The sequence below is a fragment of the Lacerta agilis genome, chromosome 2 (genome assembly GCF_009819535.1).
Source record: "Lacerta agilis isolate rLacAgi1 chromosome 2, rLacAgi1.pri, whole genome shotgun sequence".
In the NCBI taxonomy this organism is placed as follows: domain Eukaryota; kingdom Metazoa; phylum Chordata; class Lepidosauria; order Squamata; family Lacertidae; genus Lacerta; species Lacerta agilis.
In genome coordinates, this window is record NC_046313.1 from 34725546 (window position 1) to 34747216 (window position 21671).

The window sequence follows — 21671 nt, forward strand, 5'->3', positions numbered from 1 at the left end:
GTGGAGTCAGGGAAGACCTTGCAGGGCTTGTCTCCCATCCCTACACTGGGACAGAGAAGAGGAGACAAGCACACCTCCATTATGTGCACTGTTTGGGCCCCAACAGCTGAAAGTTCTACAGCAAATGCAAGCCTAACAGCAGCCATTTTTCAGTTCTGCCCCCTCCCCTCATTCACATGCACACACTATGTTTTCAGAATGGATGCATTCACTTGTTTCCTTCAAGCAGTACGTGAGGCATGCCTGTTGCTCAAACAATCTAAAAACTCCACACACTCCCACTACAACCAATACAAACACAATGATATTATCCCCCCTGTGCAGACATTGCTCTTGCAACTATACAGATAGTGTTTGCTCTGCTGGCATTGCAAACATGCTTTCCTGCAGTGCAGGCAGGGCTAGGGCCAGGATGTAGCACAGTGTGTACTGCAGGAGATATTACATATACAGACCTAAGCCCAAAATTAGTGCTAGTGCAACCATGCTTGTAACTGACCGCCTCTTGTTTTTCCTTCCAACATCGTCCTCTAATAATTACCCCAGCTCTGCTACAGCTGAACTTTACAAAAAGGCTCATCTTTTTAAATGCACCACAGGCTAACACAAAACATGACCTAACATGTTTTTGGCCTTGCTATGCTCGTTTTTAAATATTTACTATCCATTTAAGTTATTAAGTATCCCACCTTTCCTCCAAGGAGCTGAAGGTTGTGTAAATGGTTCCCCCCTTTCCATTTTATCCTTACAAATTAGGTAGTTTCTCATTAAATTGCAAACAAAACTGAATTTCTCCCTCATCCCTATTTTGGGCTTCAAAAACCATCTGGTTGCCCTAAAACCTGGAGATGTACAGATTTCTATATTTTGAATGCTTCCCTGCTTACCCAGTATTTTCATAATTCTTTACAGTTACAGGTTATCAGAATCAACCCTACTTGAAGCTACCGAAATAATCTTGGGGTTTTGAAGCTGGAAGAGGGATAATTCTAGTGCAGATATTGTCAAGGCACTTCACTTTTGCTTCCTGAGGATTTCCTCTTCACTAAATCAAGTTTGCTTCCTACCAGCTCAACACTTTGTTAACAAACACATAAACTCACCCCAACTATTTCTCCAGTTATCCCTGGTGCCTGAACCTCCTCATTTTCTCTTTGTGTCTATTTAGGTCTCCCTACTTCCACGACTCCTCTCTGAGTACAAGAACCAACATGCAGAGCATAGCTTCTTCCTCCATTTTATTAACTTTCTTGTGTAACTGCAATTCCCAGGAGACAAAGCACAGGTGTTTCCGATGGCTCACAAAGCACCCTGGGGATTGTAGTTCCAGAGCCCAGGAGTGCACCTTTAATAGTAGTTGAAAAGACTACCATTCCCAACTCCACTGCCTCAAAATCCTCAAACCAGAAACATTTCATTGTTTCATTTTTGAGTTGTATGATCTTCTGCTAACTTCCCTGCTTTTAGCTTCCCAATGGATCAGCCCACATAATAGAGAGCTTCTGGCAACCCTACGGCCAACTTAGATGAGCAGGATACAAATCATTTTTCATCTTCTATTTTCTGTTTTTCTTTCACTCCAGCGGCCACAACAGCAAAAAACAACTCTGGGAAGAACGTGCGAATGTAAACAGCTGCCTTTGCAATGGGATTTGCCATGAACACTTCTTGCTTCTTCCTGCTCACTGTCCGGAGAATTTCATCCGCTACCTCCACAGGGTGGACACCATTGGCCAGTTTTCTGAAAAAGACTGAAAGAGGGACACAATGTTTCTCTTCAAGTGGCAAAACAAGACACGCTGACCCTGCTCTGAAATTATTTACCTATTATTTCAGATCAGGGCCAGCACATCCCGTAAGCATCTGGTAGGTGGGCTCAGAAATGATTTCCTAGATGCAGACCAAATACCATCTCATACCACTGTCACATCAGAGTTAGGTGATACAGAATGCTTAAACCTGTTCAAGACTCCTACTGGAATAATACTCTTCCTCCTCCTCAATTTCTTGCTGTTCCTAGAAAGCGAGCGTTTAAAAAATGTTGACAGCAAGAAGATTCATGCCTCAGTCCCCTTTGCTGAAATGTGGATATATATGTATTCCCCTAAATTTGTCTAAACTCCCTCCATGCCCCATTTCACCCACTACTAGTATGCAATTCATATTGCATCTCATTCCACATTCCCACCACACTCCACTCTTCTCTTCTTCCACCTTTTATTCCGGCTCCCCCATCCCCACCCCAACTTAGGTTAATCTTACATTTCCACACAGAGGCTTCCCAGTTGCTAGCTTGTGGTTGAACATGGGATGCACGTATGAAACTTGGAGACACAGTACTGACACAAACACCAAATTCCTGCAGTTCTGCCCTCAGGCAATCAAAGAAGCCCAGAGCGGCATGCTTGGAAGCAGCATCTAGGATGAAAAAAGAGATGACCTTATATAATAAACAAATAAACTATCTAACCCCGCTCCCCGCAGTATATTATCCTCTCAGTTCTAATATACAGAAACTTGGGTTCCTAGAAGCCCAGTTCCTGATCATTTCAGCCCCAAACAATAGCACAGTTCCAGTTTCACAGTGAGCCTTTTATTTCAAATGTTGGCTTTTCAACTCTTCCAGAAACCCAAAGAAGAAGAAAAATGTGTTGACTGAAAGGACAGTTTTTGCTGAAATACTCAGAGTTGTCGGGGTTATGGGTAGGATCCTCAGGTCAGTTTCTTACTTCTGAAAAATATGGAGAAATGGAATGGCACCGGGCAGATTTGACACCTGCTTTTTCTCAATCGGTTAAAAACTCTCAGGGTTAGTGGTCAGCTGGAAGCCTCATAGTAACATATTTAATAGTCCATGCAATAAGAATTAAAATTCCTGTTCATCAGTTAAGTGAACTGATGTGTGGTCAGTGAGCAATTTGTACAGTGCTGGGCTGAGTGGAGAGCTTGAAACTTCTCTTAAAATTGCCCCTTTCTGTTCATCAGATCAATTATCGGATGAGCAAAGAGTGGGTAATTTGATTCTTCATCATGGTTCTGGGCTGGACAGAGAGCTTGAACTATCTCTGTCTAACCCAGCACTATGATGAGGATTAAAACTGTCCAGTCTCTGATGGTGTTCTGAACTTATTCCTCCCCCATGGACAGTGCTGCTGCCGTCACCAGAAAATTAGGTTGGGAACTGATGAGCCACTTGGAAAGGCTCAACTTGCTGGATCAGGCCCACAGGGCAGTGCTTCAGCACCGTTGCAACAAATGCTTATTTTCTCAATCTGTAAACTTACAGGCTCCACGAAAAGGGACTCCTACTTTCCCCTGGATGTTATTGACTAGCACAACTTGCCCAGTTCTTCTGGAGATCATGTTGGGAATAAGGGCTGCAAGGGTGAAAAGATGGCAGAAAATGAATGATTTTAAAGAAATCCAATTACCAGGGCAGTGATCCTTATCTAAACACATATCCAACATTTCTTTTCCTTGCCTGTGTAATAGTTAAGGCTTTATGAATCAGTGAAAAACAAGTTCAAAGAACGATATCCCAAAACCATTAACAGTTCCTACTATTGGCAGCCAATATAGAAAGAGAAAATTCCTGCTGCTTGTTTCCAATCTCTTAAAAACAATAATAAAGCTCTTAAACAGCACAACTAAGACGCAGCCACCTAGTTCCCATGCCCTACTGTGCCCTCCCAGTATTGTTGGACTCCAGATCCCATCAGCCCCAGCTAGTGTGGCATTGGCCGAGTACAATGGGAATTGTAGTCAACATCATCATTCCACAAGTGAGCCCATATATGGAGAACTAGTAGTCACCAACATCAAACTCAGCTGTCATTGTGCTCTGCATCAGTTTCTGCTAGTTGAAAAGATGGCCATGCAACCTTATTCATCTACTGGGATGTTAGTTGCAATTGTGTCTATACAGTGGGTAGCAGACTGTTGTAACTGTTAAGACAGCTTAGTATGAATGAGTACAGGAAATATTAAGCATTTCAGCGGGAGATAAGTACATGTGCACGAATGGGATTATATGTGCTTACATTTGGTCAGATCATGTCCAGGAGTACTAGCGGGAGTCATTAGACATTAAGGTTATATTGCACTACAGATATCATTAGCTTTCCCCAGGGAATCTTGGGAGTGGTAGTGTTGCAAGGAGGCTACAGCTCTTGAACAGATAATATTCCACAGTATCATCAAGTTCCTGGATTCTTTGAAGGCAACACAAAACTGATGCAAGTTTGTAATGTGGAGATGTCATGAGTTTGATCAGCCTCTCCAAGAAGAGAAATGCTTCAAAGGGTCCCCCACCTCTAAAGGGAGATACAAGGTCGTAAGGAGGCACAGTTCCAAATACCTTTGGTGAGCGTTATAGGCCCAAAATAGTTGGCATCCATAACCTTTTTGTCAATTTCCAGTGATATGTTCTGCACTGTTCCCTTCACCTTTGTGCTAGCATTGTTGATAAGTATATCCACACATCCATAGCAATCCAGGATTTCTTTAGCTACATCCTGGATGCAGTTTACATCAGACAGATCTAGGAGGACAAGCTTTGGCGTAAATGTCTGAAAAGAAGCAAACAATTGTTACTGCCCTTTCTTGAAGGGCATTTTTTAAATATAGAAATATGGGACGACTTCCATAAGCTTTAGATGCCAGGATTAGTAGTTCGCGGATCATTTAGGGAAACAGATAGCAGCATCCAGTTGGATATCCTTATACACAACAGAAGAACTAGTGTTCACCAGATGAGATGAATGCAAGGCAAACTGGGGATTGTTGCTGTGGAAACTGACCCCCAAACTGATGGATTCACTCCTGTAGATGCTATTGAACGAGTCAATGAATTATGAATATAATTAGTAGCAATTTATTCAAAGTGGAGCTTTATCCACTTCAGAGGTTGTTGGTATTGCTACTGACTGATTGTCCAGTAGCCACTTTGTATATCCACCTGAGCTGATACCCAGAGATGATTGGGATTGCTTGCATGGTCAAAATGGGCCCATTTCAGAAGACAGCGGGGGAGAACATATGTACACTGTTGTCATAGAAAACTTTTTTCAATTGCAATGTGATAGCCATACCAAACATTGCTTAACCCTCTGCTCCGTAACGTATAGTACATCAACATGTTTTAACCACTAAGGATTGTTCAACTGAAGCTAATCCTTTTCTAGTCGCACCTTTGATATCATGCATGCTTTCCGCTTATGGCACACCATACGACCTGGAAGGTAATAAGCTCTATTTAAATCTATTTGATTACATATGGGTTTTATTTGGGGGGCGGGGTAGGCTCGCTACTGCCTTCAGTGTGGTGGGTTTGCCTTGTTGACCTTAATACCTCTTCTTCTCATCTACAAGTCTTCAATAATCAGATTCTTAATGGGAATTACATGTGTCATCTCAAAGTGAGCTAGATCCCTCAACTTCCTGTTAGGTGTAGGCAGAGAACTTCCTGCTAGGTATAGCCAATTTTGTTGCACAATTGCATTTACAGAAGCTAATCCACCACCTGAGATCATTGCTTCACCCTGGCCCTGCATAGCAGACAGCAAAGCCTAATTCAAAAGTAATGAGAAAAAGGTACAAGCTTATATCTTCTGTTTCTCTTGTTTCATAGGGAAAAATCCTGCTGTTGTCACACAGTCCCTTACAGGGTACTTACTGCTCTAGGATCAGCCACACTGTTTAAAGCATCATAGAGAGCTTCTAACTTGTCCAGGTGTTTACCACATAGAACTAGCCTTGCTCCACCTGTGTGAAATACTCGTGAGCATTCTGAAAGATAAACCAGTGAATAATGCAGGTTATATAATAATAATAATAATAATTTTATTATTTATACCCCAGCCACCTGGCTGGGTTTCCCCAGCCACTCTGGGTGGCTTAAAGCAGGCATAGGCAAACTCGGCCCTCCAGATGTTTTGGGACTACAACTCCCATCATCCCTGACCACTGCTCCTGTTAGCTAGGGATGATGGGAGTTGTAGTCCCAAAACATCTGGAGGGCCGAGTTTGCCTATACCTGGCTTAAAGCATATATAAAGCATGTACCTATATTCTTGTTAATTTGAAATAAACAAGTCGGAGATGTTCTCTTAACGCTGCAGCACACACATACACAGGGCATTGCTTATATTTTAAATACTGGATCTTCAGAGAGTTGAGAAATTGCACCATGTATATTGTCTGAAACCCATAAACTGTGCAAACAAACAGAAATGCACCCAAGTTTTCTTATAAAAACAAACTGGTCAGCCAATGCAGTCTCATCAGTTGTGAAGGTGTTCTGAAGATGTAAGAAAATCATGATGTTTCAATTAGCAAACCCTCCATCTCCCACTGCAGTGGAAGCTGTTAATATCAGACAGAAATGGACACGCTGGATGCATGCTATGGAACAAACAGTCAGGTGAGAGAACTCACCTATTAAACAGGGATCCAGAAGCTGTGGCCCTCCAGATAGAGCTGAGCAGCCCCCACTAACATGGCTAATGGACAGAGGTGATGGGAGTTAAGAGTCCAGACTCCAGCAACATCTTTGTGAACTTCCCCTAGTGCATCTGCCAAATGGTGCATATGAGCCCCTGATGATTTCTCAACTGACATATCCTGTTTCCACAGCCTGGCAGGCAGCAGAGCAACAAGCCTATCAGAGAACCCCATACAGCTGAAATGGATCACTTTCCAGCCCTCTGATACCTTCTTTTGCTATGAGCCCATCCGTTAACTGGACGGCTGCTGCTGCGCGGCTGCCTGCTCAAGGCTTTAGCGTCCCAAGGCCTGTAAGCAATTTCACTTCAAGAGAGCCTTCTGCATGCCTTCTTACTGGTCTCAAACCTTAAAGCTCAGCACTGGTGCATAACTTATGGATTATAGAAATAATCTATTTATACCGCCCTGCTGCCACCTGATAGTTACTGTATGTGCAATTAGATCTCACTGCAACAGCACAGCCACCCGGCTATAAATAGACCCATTTATTTCATCTAAGACTTAGTGTTTGTGGGAAAGCAGCTTTTCAACTAATTCTGGATCCGCCTGACTGTCATTCTTCCTAGCCCACATTTCTCTAGTATTATGCTGAGAATGCTGTGTGGACACCGACTGTCTAAATAAATACAGGGCAGCTGCTTTTATTGCTAATTCATTTTGGTGTATATAAAGCCATCAGCTGGCATTCCAGTGGTCGGCACCAAAAGCAAACCTAAGTTTTGCAAGGAAAAATTGGTTCTGTTGCAGAACCAATTAGGCAAAAGGGGTGGTTGTGGTAATTTACCTATCAATACCTATAATTTGTTTGTGCATTTTTTTGCCCTGCTCCACACCACAAGGGTTAGTAGAATGTAAACAATCACAAAATTAGCTGTCTTACTTAGCTTTACTAAATTGGTTCAATTGCAACATTTTGATTTCTGCAGAATTTTGAATTTGTTTCAGGGTGCAATGGAGGGGAAAGAATGCAAAGACCACAGGGAGTATTGCTTTATCTAAGGCAACAGAAAGTGGATCATGCAGTTTAGGAAAGAACAGGAAAGAATGTGGGCACAGAATAATAGAATCGTAGAATTGTAGAGTTGGAAGGTACCCTAAGGGTCATCTAGTCCAACAATGCAGGGATCTCAGCTAAAGCATCCATGATGGGAATGAACTGGGCCATTTGAAGAATTCCCTCCATTAATATCACCACTGAGAGGTTCCATTCTGTTTGCATACAAAGAGATTTAATGTCTCTCGCAGTGCTGAAGCCCTGACTCTTGTCCAATTGGTTTCTGAGCCAATTGCTTGCCATATTTTCAAGCTTTCATTCACAACCACAAGGTCTAGAAATTCTGTTTCTTTTTAATGGCAACGGGATTCTTTAAGATTCTGAATGCTCCTCAAGGTGCACGTGCCAGAGAACTGGATGGCACAATGCAATCACAGGGACCCAGATTTCTATTAACGTGTGTGTGTGTGTGTGTGTCACACAACAGGCTATTAGTCATTTGCTGCACCTGCTTACCCTTGCCGACACCGGAGAGAGCATCAGTGATCACTACAACTTTGCTCCGCACGGCAGATTTTGACATCAGATGAGTAACTGTCCGATAAATATATACAATCCCGCTGATTCCAACCACCAGCAGTGGGAGAATTAGCACAGCTAGGACACCCATCTTCACCTGGCAGAAAGGAGAACAAATTTAGGCAGCAGAGGAGATTGTCAATATCTTTTGCAGCAAACATGACCAAAGGTCCCCCTCCATTAACAAAATGCAAGCGAGCAGAACCTATAGCATGTAAGGTGTTCCCAGCCATTACTTGAATTATATTATTATTTATTCAGCATCTATCAATGCACAGAGAGAATTACCAAAGTGTACACAAACCAATTTTCTGCTTTTAAATAACTTTGTACAAAGCAATTTTGAATTGCAAAATCAAACATAATATGACAAAAACCCATTAAGAATTGTTTTGGGGGTTCGTTTCTTTACTGACTGTTAGATATTATGGACAGATTCGTGGCCAGTGCTGTTCCACGCCAATGTTTGCAACAGTCAATTCTATTTCCCTGATGCAAGAAAAAGAAGAAGAAGAAGAAAGGGGGGGGGAAATGAATCGTGACATATGTCTTATTGAAAGGAAAGAGACTAAAGCAAAGCTTCTGAGGAACTAGTGCCGATTTAACATCCAACAGAAGTTCTGTGATAAAGACAATAACTTACTTGGAATTGCAAGCCGTCAACAAGTTGATAAGGTGGTATCTCCCGCCAGCTGGTTTATACTTGAAGTTTAATTAAACTCCTAGGCATTTTTGGAAAGGAAAAAGCACTCCATCCGCTGAAGCCCTTTGCCTTGAGCAAAGGCAGCTATGTATAGAGCTCAGCTGCATGACAGAGTTTTAAAAAGTAAATATAGTATCCATGGCCCCAGCCACATACCTGACCTATTTAGTTTCACAGGGCTTCAAAGTCCTTCTACTGCCTGCAAGAGCGGACCAACTCAGCGATAAAGAGACATTGCTCATTTCTTTATTTTTATGGGGAAATGTAGGTAACAGCTCACTTTGCTCCGAAAAGGCTCTAGATGTTACAAGATTGAATTAATCTGTTTCTTTCCCCCCAATGTGTAACGACCTCTGTAGTCACTAAGAGAGCAACCCTTGCAGCTCTGCTCAGAAGTCTGAATAAATTGAACATGATTCTCAGATAAGTGTGGATACAGGATTGCAGCCTTAGTGATGGAAATCCAGTCTAAATGGTCAATGGCATTTCTATATGTGATAAGATCGTTTCTTTCAGTTGAAGATACTGGTATGATTTTGGTTACAATTTACCAGCTAATGTGTATGTGCTTTATTCTTGTAAGCAGGGCTCCCCCCCCCCCGCCAGAATTTTTGGTGTGTGCCTTGAATGCACTTTAAAGGTCTGGTGTGTGTGCAGCCTTAGAAGAACCTTTAAAATCAACGACACTTGAGCATCTCCCTTTTGTATTGATAAGGATGAGCCAGATTAAGGGGGGTGGGAGAGAGAGATTACCTGTCATTTCTGTTACTTCCATGCTTTGCTTCCAGGGACCGCGTAACACATTATACGACAGATTGCCGTTGAAGATCATTCAAAACCTTCAACTGATTCAGCAGTCAGGTTGCTAAAAGGGAGCCACCACAACAAATGCATATCACCAGTCCTGAAACAGCTTTCAGTTTATTCCTGGAGTAGTTATCTATGGTTGATGCCTGGAGGGAAGGTCATGCAGAAAACCCACATGCACTGCCCTGAGTTCCATTATGGAAGAAGGACAGGACAGAAATTTACTACAATAAATTCTTAGAACTTCTTAGAACCTGCCCAAGGAACCTCACCTTCAGAGACTAGGATGGTGACAACTGAGGAAAGGGCTGTTTTTCTGGGGTGGACTCCATCCTTGTAACACCCTCCCCAGATATGCCTCTTTGGCACCTGCACTATTATCATCTAGGTTCCAGGTGAAAACTACTTTTATGTGCATTAGTGACAGCACGATGCTCCGGCTTATTTTGGTGTTTGGAGTGGCAGGGTTGGCAACTGATTCTACGTGTTTGGCTCATTAAACTTTTCCCCATTTGTATATGGTCAATTAGTTGATTTGCTTTAAATTGCTCATTTTCATAGTTACAAGTTGTCTGGAACACAAGCATGCCTTCTGCAAGCAAACAGTCCCACCATTTGCGTGCATCAACATGAAAGGAGGTTACGACAAAACAATGGAGTGGAACCCTTCCCCAGAAGTCATGCGGAATGATTAATTCAGAGAAATTGTCAGATGCCAGCAGCAGCAGCAGTCTCTCTTTCCCACTATATACATCTCCAGGGAATGGGAATAGCCCACAATAGTTCTGCACGTTTCCATAACCACCTGCACCACAGTCCCAAAGTCCATATACACCTATCAGACTTTCCTGTTATTGAGTTCAAAACAGATGCAAATCCCTCTTTAGCTTTTGTTGCCTCCAGCAGGACAAAAATCAGAAGTTGTTTGTGCCTATGGCTCCCAAGAGATGTGTCAGCCCTTCCGTTTACTGCTCTTTGGGACCTCCTGCCTAGCACCTTAGCTTTTAACAGGCTCCGCCTGATGTTGGGAGACTCCCTGTTACATGGAAGCTTTTGCCACTCCATTCGCTTTTAATGCATGGCAGATTAAACTTCTTTGACAGGAAAATCATTTGGTTTCAGCAAGGCAGTGCACCCGGAAGGTGACAAAACAGCAGGTAAACAACAGTTATTTTTGTTTATGGAGGGCACCCTTTGCTCTGTTAATGTTCCTCCTTTCATTCTGTATATACCGGTTATGTTGGTAATATTTGAAAAATAAGGGATGCCAGGGAGTTGTGAGGGCTGTTCACATGTTATGCTGCACACAGGTACAAGGGGCTTGTATACATGTACAGATGTTTGTGTGAACGATTGTACACATGGTGAATTTAAAAGTAAATGCATGGATTAAACGCCTGAGAAATGCAGAGCACAGATTGGGTGTACAGTAACCCATGTGTTGAATTTACCAATGATCAATTGTGTGCAGTGATCCATTGCATCTATTAAATGGAAGGGAGATACTTTGGGGGGGGGATGGAACCCTATTATTGAAATAGAAAGGATTATCATTTTCTGGCCTAAGCAGCACACATAATGTCACAGACAAAGCTTATCAGCAGTGTATGAGGGGTGGGGACAAAATTCAGTTCACATATAAAGCCCAATCTATCAAACTCTCATTTTCCAAAGCAATATGAGAACCCAAAGACAGACTTCCTTCAAAGTTCACCCTTATCTGAATTATGCAATGCAGTTTTCCAAGCAAACAATGTTTACAAGAATGCATATATTAGGGGAAAGTATGCATAGAATGCATATATTAGTAAAAATGCTTGCGAAAAAATGAGTACATTAGAAAAAACTGCATACGAAAAGGTTCTAATTAGGAAAAGTTTGCAAAAACAGATTCTGAAGAATTTTCACGAGGATTACAAATGAATAAATCCAAAAATTGATGCAGAAATGTGAAGCACAACAAAATGAAAAACAAAAAACTAAAATGGTCAGATCCTTCTGTCCCTGCTAGTCAGACTGAACTGAACTGGGCTGCCTGAGAGTTCATTGTTCAAAATCAAGCATTCTCTGCTGCCATTAACAGCATCTCTGTTCATAGTTGGCTCAGCTCCATTTGTGAATCTTCATCCCATTATCTCTATATGTAAATCTCCATCTCAGCTGCTCTGACTTTGGGATGAATGTGGGGCATCTGCTTATATAGCAATGTCCACACTGGAGCACCCACAGAACTTTGGATCACATATATTCGCTTACCAAGGCTACTCAATAGATCCACAAATGAGATGGATTGGGACGTCAACAATCCTCATTTCAATGCATCTAAAAAGAAATTATTCTGGCCACAACTATACCACTGTTTCACATGCACACAGATAGGAGCTAAAGTGGTGCAGGTTATGGGTCAAAAATTCCTTTTTTCATGGGAATTCAGTCAACTGTTTCCACCCCTCTTAAAAATGAGGGATGGGCAATTTGGATCAGGGCTACATGACAAGGGATGGGGGAGTCTAAGTTTCTCCTCCTCCACCATTAAATCCCTGTCTCAAATCACCCCCTGAAGTAGCTTTTATAAACCACTGAAAGAAGAAATGTATGTGCATAATTTTAGTTCCCCCACCCTGCAGGCAGTTAATAGGAACATGGCAAAAAGCACAAGGAGAAGACACTCAGCTAGTTACCATTCTAGGAATTACTAGGAATGGAGTTGCAAATATCACGGAAAATATTACCACATATGAAGCTATGGTGCATCTGCTTTTGAAATATATTTCTCACTATTCGGGGCACCACATCTCAAAAAATCTATGGTAGACCTGAAGAAGCTGTAGAAAGGGGCAAGCAAAATGACTGGTCCGTGTGCCCTGGGAAGCTGGAACAATATGGCCTAGTACAACCTAAGCTAACAGCACTGGTGAACTATGGGGACTAATGCAACAAACTCCAATGTGGTCATAGCACTGCAGTCCTCTAGACCTCTCTCACATATGTATCTGTATGCACATACTACATTTAATTAAGGTCATGCAGAAATCAGAATATACTGTGCATCCGCCCCATTGACCATTAGTGCAACAAACTGTCCAACAAACAGTGCAGCTGCAGGTACTTGCATGCCCTTGGATGGAAATTTTAAATCACCGATATTTGGTTTTGCAATTGCAGTACATTGACACACCTTTAGATGTCTCTCCATGCACATTCTTCTGTGCCAAACTGGCAGCTAAGCTTCAGTTCTGGAAGGGGTTGTTTTGCCTGCCTGCAGCTGTTTCCTTAAGTAAACAACCTTGTTACTCAGGTAGTGACAGAAATCAATAAGCCACAAGCAGTCCAGTCTCTGCTACAGGATGACCATGCAGAAAGGTGGCATACCCAAGGCAGAGGGAGATGCCTTATGGTTGCAAAGCTGTGAAGAGAATTCCTTCTGTGGAGCAATAGGAGTGACATTCCCCTAACAGCTACCATTGTGCCGTTCCTGACCCCGTTGAGGTAGTTTAAAATTTTTAGGAAGTTCGTGGTGATGAAGTGCCCCCAGATGTGGAGAAAGGTTGGTTCACTAATTTCCCCCAATGGTAGCATTTGCCCTCAGTCAGTGCAATAAGGAGATTTACCACAAAAAATTGTAAGCAACTACTGTTCTAGTCAATCACACTCCAAGAGGAAGGAAGTGTTCTTCATGGGTGAGATTACTGGGGAAGCCTTGAGCTTATTTTATTTTTGAATAAAATATAATATGCACCCATCCTCTCATGTACTTAAAATCTACATGTTAACTTGTGGGGTATGCAGCGTATGGGGAGGGGTAGTACCTTTGGTGGGGGACACGTCTTGTTGCTTCTGGGGTAGTTTGTCCACCTTTGGTCCCTACCCTGAGCTCAGCTCTCACCTGTGGCTCCTAGAAGCTGTCAGCATGCAGCAGTGGCCAAACCCTGGAAACAGCGTCGACTGGCCGGCTAAACCAGGTGAGGGTAGCCGATGGGCCTCAAACCCTCGGTGAATTAGGGACTTCTCCTGCATGCAAAGACAGGCTCCAGCAGATTGAGTGGCTGAGACCAATAGTGGGTCCAATGGTCAAGAAGGCCAAATATTTTATGATGAAGGCAGACAATAGCACAAGGGCTAAAGAGAGGTCCATTATGACTGAGTGCTCAAGTACCTGAGTGGATTTGTAATCATTCCCATCTTTGGACATGATATGCACAATTTTTAAAAAATAAATAGGCTGGGGAAGGTGATGCTGAGCTGGACTGGGACTCTACATAGGGGAGTGGAACATGAACCTTTTGCTCCTGCCTTGTTGCTGATCAGAGTGACGCCCTGCTACAAACTTAGTGCCTGCTTTTCACAATAGGAGGGTTATATGTATGATCACAACATGATTTTTTCTGGGCTCATCTGTATTGGTTAAGCACCAAATAATAACTATCATAGCTATGGTCCGGAGCTTGAAAATTCATTTTTAAAGGGAACATGTTCTAGCTCAAGTTCAACATGTCCAAAAGGCACATTCATCCATTTACAAAATGAGCCAGTTAGCTTCACATTCAGTTCACAGTTCAGTGGGAGTTCATCCAAATGTCTCTCAGCAAATTTCTCTCAGCATTCAGACTGTTGCAAGCTGCTGTGCTGAAGTATAGAATATACTTAAGAAGAATACAGCAGAATGCACATGTAGTAGATTGTAACAACAACAACAACAACAACAACAACAACAACAACAACAACAACAACAACGTGAATTGTTTATTGTCCCCCAACAATTATAATATTTAAGCTTACAGGACCAACTTCAGAAACAAGATCAGGCAATTACGAAATCTGAAATCCAAGGGGAATTTGAACGTAAGAGCATTTCAGAAGCATCCCTAGCTTTCTATTGCCCATGTGAAGATGTTTCCCTATTTAATTAAAATGCATCTTTATTTGGATGATTGCCATTTCCAAAAACAACCAGATAATGTATTCAATAATATAGCCTACAGATGGCCCTCTAAAGTTATTGAGAGCAATACTGTCAGAGTGGAATGAGATTTAATTGTACAAAACTACAGTTGCCTTTGTAAGCATTGATATCGCCAACTTCTTGTCATTTCCATTCACCCGCCCTCCTTCCCTTAGTGCTACAGGTGCTGCCTGGCTGGCATGTTGCATGGAGCAGTGGAACCAGAGCTCGGTGGCTGCGTTTATCCTCCTGGGGCTTGCAGAGGGGGTGCAGGCAGAAACTGCGCTTTTCGTTCTCTTCTTGGCCACTTACCTGGTGACCCTGGTAGGGAACTGCATGATGGTCATGCTGATTGCAACTGAGCCTCGGCTGCACACCCCCATGTACTTCTTCCTTCTCCATTTGTCTCTGCTGGACCTGTGCTACTCTTCAGTCACCGTCCCACAGATGTTGGCCCACCTCCTCTCCAGGCAGAAGGCCATACCCTTCTCCCGATGCGCCTTTCAGATGTACATCTTCCTGGTTTTCGGCATGGCAGAGTGTGTGCTGTTGGGCATCATGGCCTATGACCGCTACGTGGCCATCTGCCACCCTTTGCACTACACCTCCATCATGAGCTGGCGATTCTGCAGCTGGACGGCAGGGGCTGCCTGGGCTAGCGGCTTCATCAACTCCCTGATAGTCAACGCCTTTGCTCTGCGTCTGCCTTACCGCGGCCAAAACCGTATCAACCAGTTCTTCTGTGAGGTGCCTGCGGTCATCAAGTTGGCGTCCGCCGACTACACAGAAGCAGAGGTGGTTGTGTTTGTCTTTGGCTCCCTCCTGCTCCTCCTGCCCTTCGTCCTCATCGCCGCCTCTTATGCCCGCATTGGGGTGGCCATTTTGTGCATACGTTCGGCTGAGGGCCGGCGCCGGGCTGCCTCAACCTGTGCCTCGCATCTTGTGGTGGTGAGCCTTTTCTATGGCACAGCTCTCTTTGCTTACATGAGGCCCAGTTCTGTCAGCTCAGCCACAGGCCAGGATAAGGCAGTGTCTGTTTTCTACACTGTGGTAACGCCCATGATGAATCCTCTCATCTACAGCCTTCGAAACAAGGAGGTGAAGGGTGCTTTAAAAAAATTATTGAGTAGGAAAATATTCTCGCCCACAACATGACTCTCACTACAGGCTTCCATTTCCATGCCTCTCTTGCACAAACTCTACTCTGAGTCAAAAGCTAAAGCCACTCTAGCAGTATCCTCTTATATAGCTTTAACATTTTATTGATAGGTTAGAGGAACTTGGGAAGTCTTCTTCAGAGCTTTTCTGCTTAGGCTTTTACTAAAAGTGGGCTTAGAGTACTTTTGCTCGAGGGATGGCCCTGTTCTGTGTATGTCTATGGAGACACTTGGCCGAAGTTTACTAGCTGCTCCCTGTCTCTCAGCACCAGACCCTACCAATATGGGCTTTCTGTGCGATACCTCTTGCAAAACATCTGGCCAGGAAGGTCATGAGGAAAGAAGAAAGAGAACGAATAGTCAGAAATAAAGGGGGAGCCTCTAGTGCAGGCTTCTACATTTTTTGCTTGCCAGAATTGTGTTTGAATGGGTTCTCACCTCCCTGGAGAGTGTGACCAAAAGGCCAGCTTTGAAGAGGCAGAGGTGGGTTGGAATTATCTTGACAACTGTGTGGAGATATTCATCCTCTCACTAGTTCCAATGTTGGTAGAGGTGTAACTACACAATGACTGAAGGGGCCTCTCTCTCTCTTCCCTTTCTAGAGGCCAAGCTGGAAGTGAAGGGGCAGAAACCAGGCGACCACCATTTTTGGTTACTAAAGCCAACCAAAAACTATAGATCACTGCGCTTGAAGCGATTTAAGCAGTTCATTTCAAGTTGCAATATTCTTCTCTAGGGCAAGCAAGGATAAAACAAATATACAACCCCACTGCTTAGCACATCACACGTCCCCTAAGTCTAAAAATGCACAAACTCTCTCAAAACCAACATAACATTAAAATGTGCTTGGAGATAAGCACGACATATTTTACTATGTTTGTGACAGAATTGGTGTTTTCAATGGGAAATAAGATTAAAATAATGTTATTGTTCTGCCATAACTGTGTGCCGTTTTATACGCTTTGATACATTATTCTTTTGCTGTTGACTTTTATGTCGTTTTCATGTTTCAAAGATGTGGATTGAAAAAAAAAATGATGCAGTTCTCACTATATGGATTGTACATCAGCTTTATACATTCCTCTGAAGAACCTGAAATGTGTGAAGCCTTAAATAAACTATTTGAAGTGCACCTTTGAGGTTTTCCATTCTCTTCACTCCTGGCAGGTGCATGGATGAAGAAAGCACCTGCAGGGATTGTCTGACCATGAAAGCCCTTCTGGTCCTCACACACATTTATCTTTGTTTTATATCCCCCCCTTCTGGCATCAAATTCAGGTGGAGTGTGCTGATAAAAGTGGAGCTGAATAGGGTTATTGAGGAACAAGAAGAAAGTATCAACGTACTTGGGGAAACTCTGAGGTATGCAGAAATACTAGTTATATTTCTTTCTTTCTTTTTTTAAAAAAACACAACCCTATGGGACAAAAAAACTAAACAAAAACACAGCCTAATGACTGAGTATACTCAGTAGCCACATAATATTATCATGGGGGGTGGGGGGCAGAGAACAGCAGAAATAAGAAGAGTGGGGAGATAATGGAATGGAATATTAAGGAGAAGGGCAGGACTGATTGGCTAGGACCTTGGACAAGAGCACTCCTGGCTGGAGGTGAGGATACCATATAACACTTTGTTCCATGCCTCACACGTTTAGACTATTATCAGTCTAGCAATCTAGCACCTGGGGATCCACAGGAGGGCTGCCAGGGATAGACAGACTGCATTTACACATCCCAGATGTGACTGCGTACAAGATACACAGCAAATGCTACAGAGCTTTATGACATTTTGTAAATCAATAATTTTTTTGTATGCTGTTGCCTGAAAAAAAACACCCTGCAACCAGACCTAAAGCTTGCTCCGACTAAACAACAAAAAAGGAGCTTAAATAAAAGCATCACAATGGAAAGTTCCTCTCCCCAACCAGCCCCTCTCCACTGCCCCTCCTCTCTGAGTGCTATTTGCTTGGCTTGAATATGTCAATGCTCTGGATAGAGATCTCTCTCTTTCTCTCTTTCACATTTGAAAAGCTGGAATGTAGCTTACGGTCACATCCCTTGTACTGCCCACTTTTCTCCTCTGGCCTCACCCATCCTGGCACGTGGCCCCTGGAATGTTGCCCATTGGGGAATGTGGCCCTTGGGCTGAAAAAGTTCCCCCACCCATCATAAGCAAAGCGACACCAGCTGTGGCTATCATGAAGACTTTGCTGTGGTGGTGAAACCCAAAGCTTGGCTTAGGCAATTCACCCTGCATTGACCCTGTTGAATACATTAAAACTCAAAATACGTTTCATTGGTATAGAACATTCAGTCCTTATCTGCAAATGTTCTCTGCTAGAAATGAAGTGTACAAATTGCTTTAGAAACGCCATCCCGGCCATTCAGTGATTACGGCAAACATCAGAGGCAAGGGCAGCATCTCTGATGCATTCCTTGCTATTGCGGCTTGCTTTCCTATGTGAATGTCCACCCCACATGACCTGATTTTGAAATGAACGGAGGGATGTTGTTGTTGTTTAGTCGTTTAGTCATGTCCGACTCTTCGTGACTCCATGGACCAGAGCACACCAGGCACTCCTGTCTTCCACTGCCTTCCGCAGTTTGGTCAGATTCATGTTGGTAGCTTCGAGAACACTGTCCAACCATCTCATCCTCTGTCGTCCCCTTCTCCTTGTGCCCTCTATCTTTCCCAACATCAGGGTCTTTTCCAGGGAGTCTTCTCTTCTCATGATCTGGCCAAAGTATTGGAGCCTCAGCTTCAGGACCTGTCCTTCCAGTGAGCACTCAGGGCTGATTTCCTTCAGAATGGATAGGTTTGATCTTCTTGCAGTCCATAGGACTCTCAAGAGTCTCCTCCAGCACCATAATTCAAAAGCATCAATTCTTCAGCGATCAGTCTTCTTTATGGTCCAGCTCTCACTTCCATACATCACTACTGGGAAAACCATAGCTTAAACTATACGGACCTTTGTCGGCAAGGCGTCGGCACGGAGGGATATTGCTTGCATTGCAGTTGTAGGCTGCAATTAGAACACCCACAGAGTTTTGGGTCACATGCATTCAGTTTGAGAAGCAAAGTTTTATGAGTTTTCTCTGTGTCTGAAAACTGGAAGAACAGCATAAATGACAGCCCGAGCCATCCAATTCCCTTTTTGAAAACTACCCCGAGTTTCTAATCCATATGGTTGTAAGGGTGGGCGGGGTGCACACAGAGATGATGAGATCACATAGTATGTGCTGTAGCTTCAGAAAGCAAAAATAGGTTTGTTCAGAGTTTCAGGACATTTAGTTTCTGCATTGCAGGGGTTGCATTAATGACCCTTGAGGTGGCTTCCAACTCTCCAGCTCCATCAAAAGGTAAGATCTCTTGATTCTGAGGAACCCTGTACCACCACCGCCCCCCAAACGCATTGCTGCCAGTCACTTATTGGGTTCTTTTCCTTTAACTGTAGCAAATTCCAGATTATGCAAAACCCCAGATTTTGCAGTTGAATAAAGAAGCTAAATTAAGTACAGTTGTATCCGTTAGTATTCCTGTTGTAAGCTGCCTTGGAGATCATTTGGTTGAAAAATGGTGCTGAGAATGTTAAAACGAATAAGGGGGGCGGGGAGATAATGAAACACAGTTTTTGGAATGTGGAATTTTCTTAGGGTTAAAATAAAGACTCTTGTATAAATGAAGAGACCTTTGCAATCTGTGCTTACTCAGAATTAAGCAGCCCTGTTTTCAATGGGATGTGCCCCAAGTCATTCTGTTAAGGATTATAGCCAAAGGCAATACAGAGAGACACACATTTGGGAATAAGGCCAACAGAACTTACTATTTGCAAATAAACACACATAATGTCATTTTGCCATCCATCAAAACTGAAACGGCAACTGTTTTTTCCGCAGAAGCCAAGCTACTCCCATGACCTGTCAACACACACAAAAAAGGAGACTATGGCTTGCTGCTCTAGTATGAGCTGCAGTGTCTGCACCAGGGAACCTGTGGACATCCAGAAGTTGGTGGACTACAGCTTCCACCATCCCTGACCACTGGCCAGACTAGCTGGGGCAGATGGCAGTTGGAGTCCAACATCATCTAGAAGTCTACAGGTCAGCCACCCCTCATCTCCATGGGCATGACAAATAATGAGATGTCACCACTAGGTTCTCCCTTGGCACATTGTATCATTTGGAGGACCTTGCCCCAAACTTCTAGACTGGAGTTCTCACAGGGGTAAGAATTAACAGATAGAAATCAGAAAGAACATGAGATGAGCTATTTAATAGGCATGGTTCTCCCCCTCCCGCCTTCCAATACTAGATTTATAGTGTGTGGGGAAAGTATGTATAAACAATGACATCAAGTAGTCTCTTCTGGCTTTCACTCCATCAGATTGGCTCAGGCCAGTGCATCATCTGCTGCAGAGTAACAGATGCTTCAAAGGAAACACAGCACAGTAGTGCATTGCCTCATTTCTTGTTAACACATGTCCTAAAAGTTTGCCCTCTCTAGGGCCATCTGGGACTACAAGCATGGCCAACTTAGCAACTAGCCTTGCTCCAGAACAGGGGTAGCCAATGTGGAGACTTCCAGATGTTGGCCTCCACTCCCAGAAAGGCAGCCAGCCTGGCCAATGGTCGGCTGCCAACATCATCACTTGGAAGGTACCACATTGCACCACAGAGAAGCGGACATGGAGCAATGGATTCAAACTATAAGAAAGAAGATTCCACCTAAACATTAGGAAGAACTTCCTGACAGTAAGAGCTGTTCGACAGTGGAATTTGCTGCCAAGGAGTGTGGTGGAGTCTCCTTCTTTGGAGGTCTTTAAGCGGAGGCTTGACAGCCATCTGTCAGGAATGCTTTGATGGCGTTTCCTGCTTGGCAGGGGGTTGGACTGGATGGCCCTTGTGGTCTCTTCCAACTCTATGATTCTATGACTACTCTTCCCTACTGTGGAATACTTACATTGTTGTCATTTTCAAGATCTACCCGTGCTACCACACTTTGCCTTTTTCTGCAACCCATATTTTGGTATAGTGATGACTTGCCAGGGAGCTCCCTGCTACACATCCATGAGTGCTTTCAACTGGAAAATATAGAGAGTAGTACCCAAAGGGCTCCACCAGCACTTTGGAATGAGCTATAAGCACTATAAGGTCACAAAGAGTCGGACACGACTAAACAACTAAACAACAACAAATAAGGCCTATACAATGGGTTATATTAAATTAAATTACATTGAATTAAGTAATGGGTGGGTTTGCTTCATGGTTAAAAATAGACTATCAGGGCATCCTCACACTGTGGTCACCCTTCTCACCATTACTGCTTTGACAGAATAGGAGGGGTTTAAATATTCACATGCACACATCTTGCTTAGAACCAGAATGCAGCATGTCCCCCTAATTAACCCTTGGTCTACAGCTGTCTGCCAAATAGTATGGACATGATAGATAGATGATGATAGATAGATGATAGATAGATAGATAGATAGATAGATAGATAGAGATGATAGATAGGTAGATATAACATATTCTTTGCAATTCATGAAGCCATGTTTAGACATCTCTCCATGCACAAAATTGTGGGAAAAGTTTGTTTGTTTACCTACATCAATTTCCTTAAGTAAGCAAGCTTGCTGCTCAGGCTGCAAGGGAATTCAATAGCCAGCAAGCAATGTGATGAACAGACTAGCACAAGGTCACTGACCAAGAGGAATTAAGTAGCTCAACTGAGGGAGAGGGTTATTGGAATTGTAAGGCTACTCTCCATGTTGTTAGGACCTCGGACAGCAGCTAAGATCACCACTCTCAACAGCTAAGCAACTTTAACATCAGCTATGGTACTTCTATCTCCGATTACCTGGTAGGGCTCTTTTTATAAATCAGCTTTGGGATAAGGGTTGCCTGGTAGTACACATCCCATCTAATTTTATTATTTGCCGCCAAGAACCAAAAATCCAGTATAAGCAGTGGTTATGCCAAGTCA

At 43.2% G+C, this 21671-nt stretch overlaps 2 protein-coding genes across 2 annotated transcripts; one reads left to right on the plus strand and one right to left on the minus strand.

Moving 5' to 3' along the window:
* Positions 1-969: 969 nt before the first annotated feature.
* DHRS7C (dehydrogenase/reductase 7C) lies at positions 970-8886 on the minus strand. Its single transcript, XM_033139466.1, has 7 exons — positions 8721-8886; positions 8015-8174; positions 5675-5787; positions 4358-4568; positions 3285-3377; positions 2263-2418; positions 970-1751 (listed from the first exon to the last, which is right to left on the minus strand). Exons 2-7 carry the CDS (start codon positions 8166-8168, stop codon positions 1543-1545), a joined length of 936 nt encoding a protein of 311 aa, XP_032995357.1. The 5' UTR covers positions 8169-8174; positions 8721-8886; the 3' UTR covers positions 970-1542.
* A 5844-nt stretch (positions 8887-14730) lies between these two features.
* On the plus strand, positions 14731-15691 carry LOC117042908 (olfactory receptor 2D2-like). The gene has a single exon (XM_033142543.1). The coding sequence runs from the start codon at positions 14737-14739 to the stop codon at positions 15682-15684; it is 948 nt and encodes a 315-aa protein (XP_032998434.1). The 5' UTR covers positions 14731-14736; the 3' UTR covers positions 15685-15691.
* The last annotated feature ends 5980 nt before the right edge of the window (positions 15692-21671 follow it).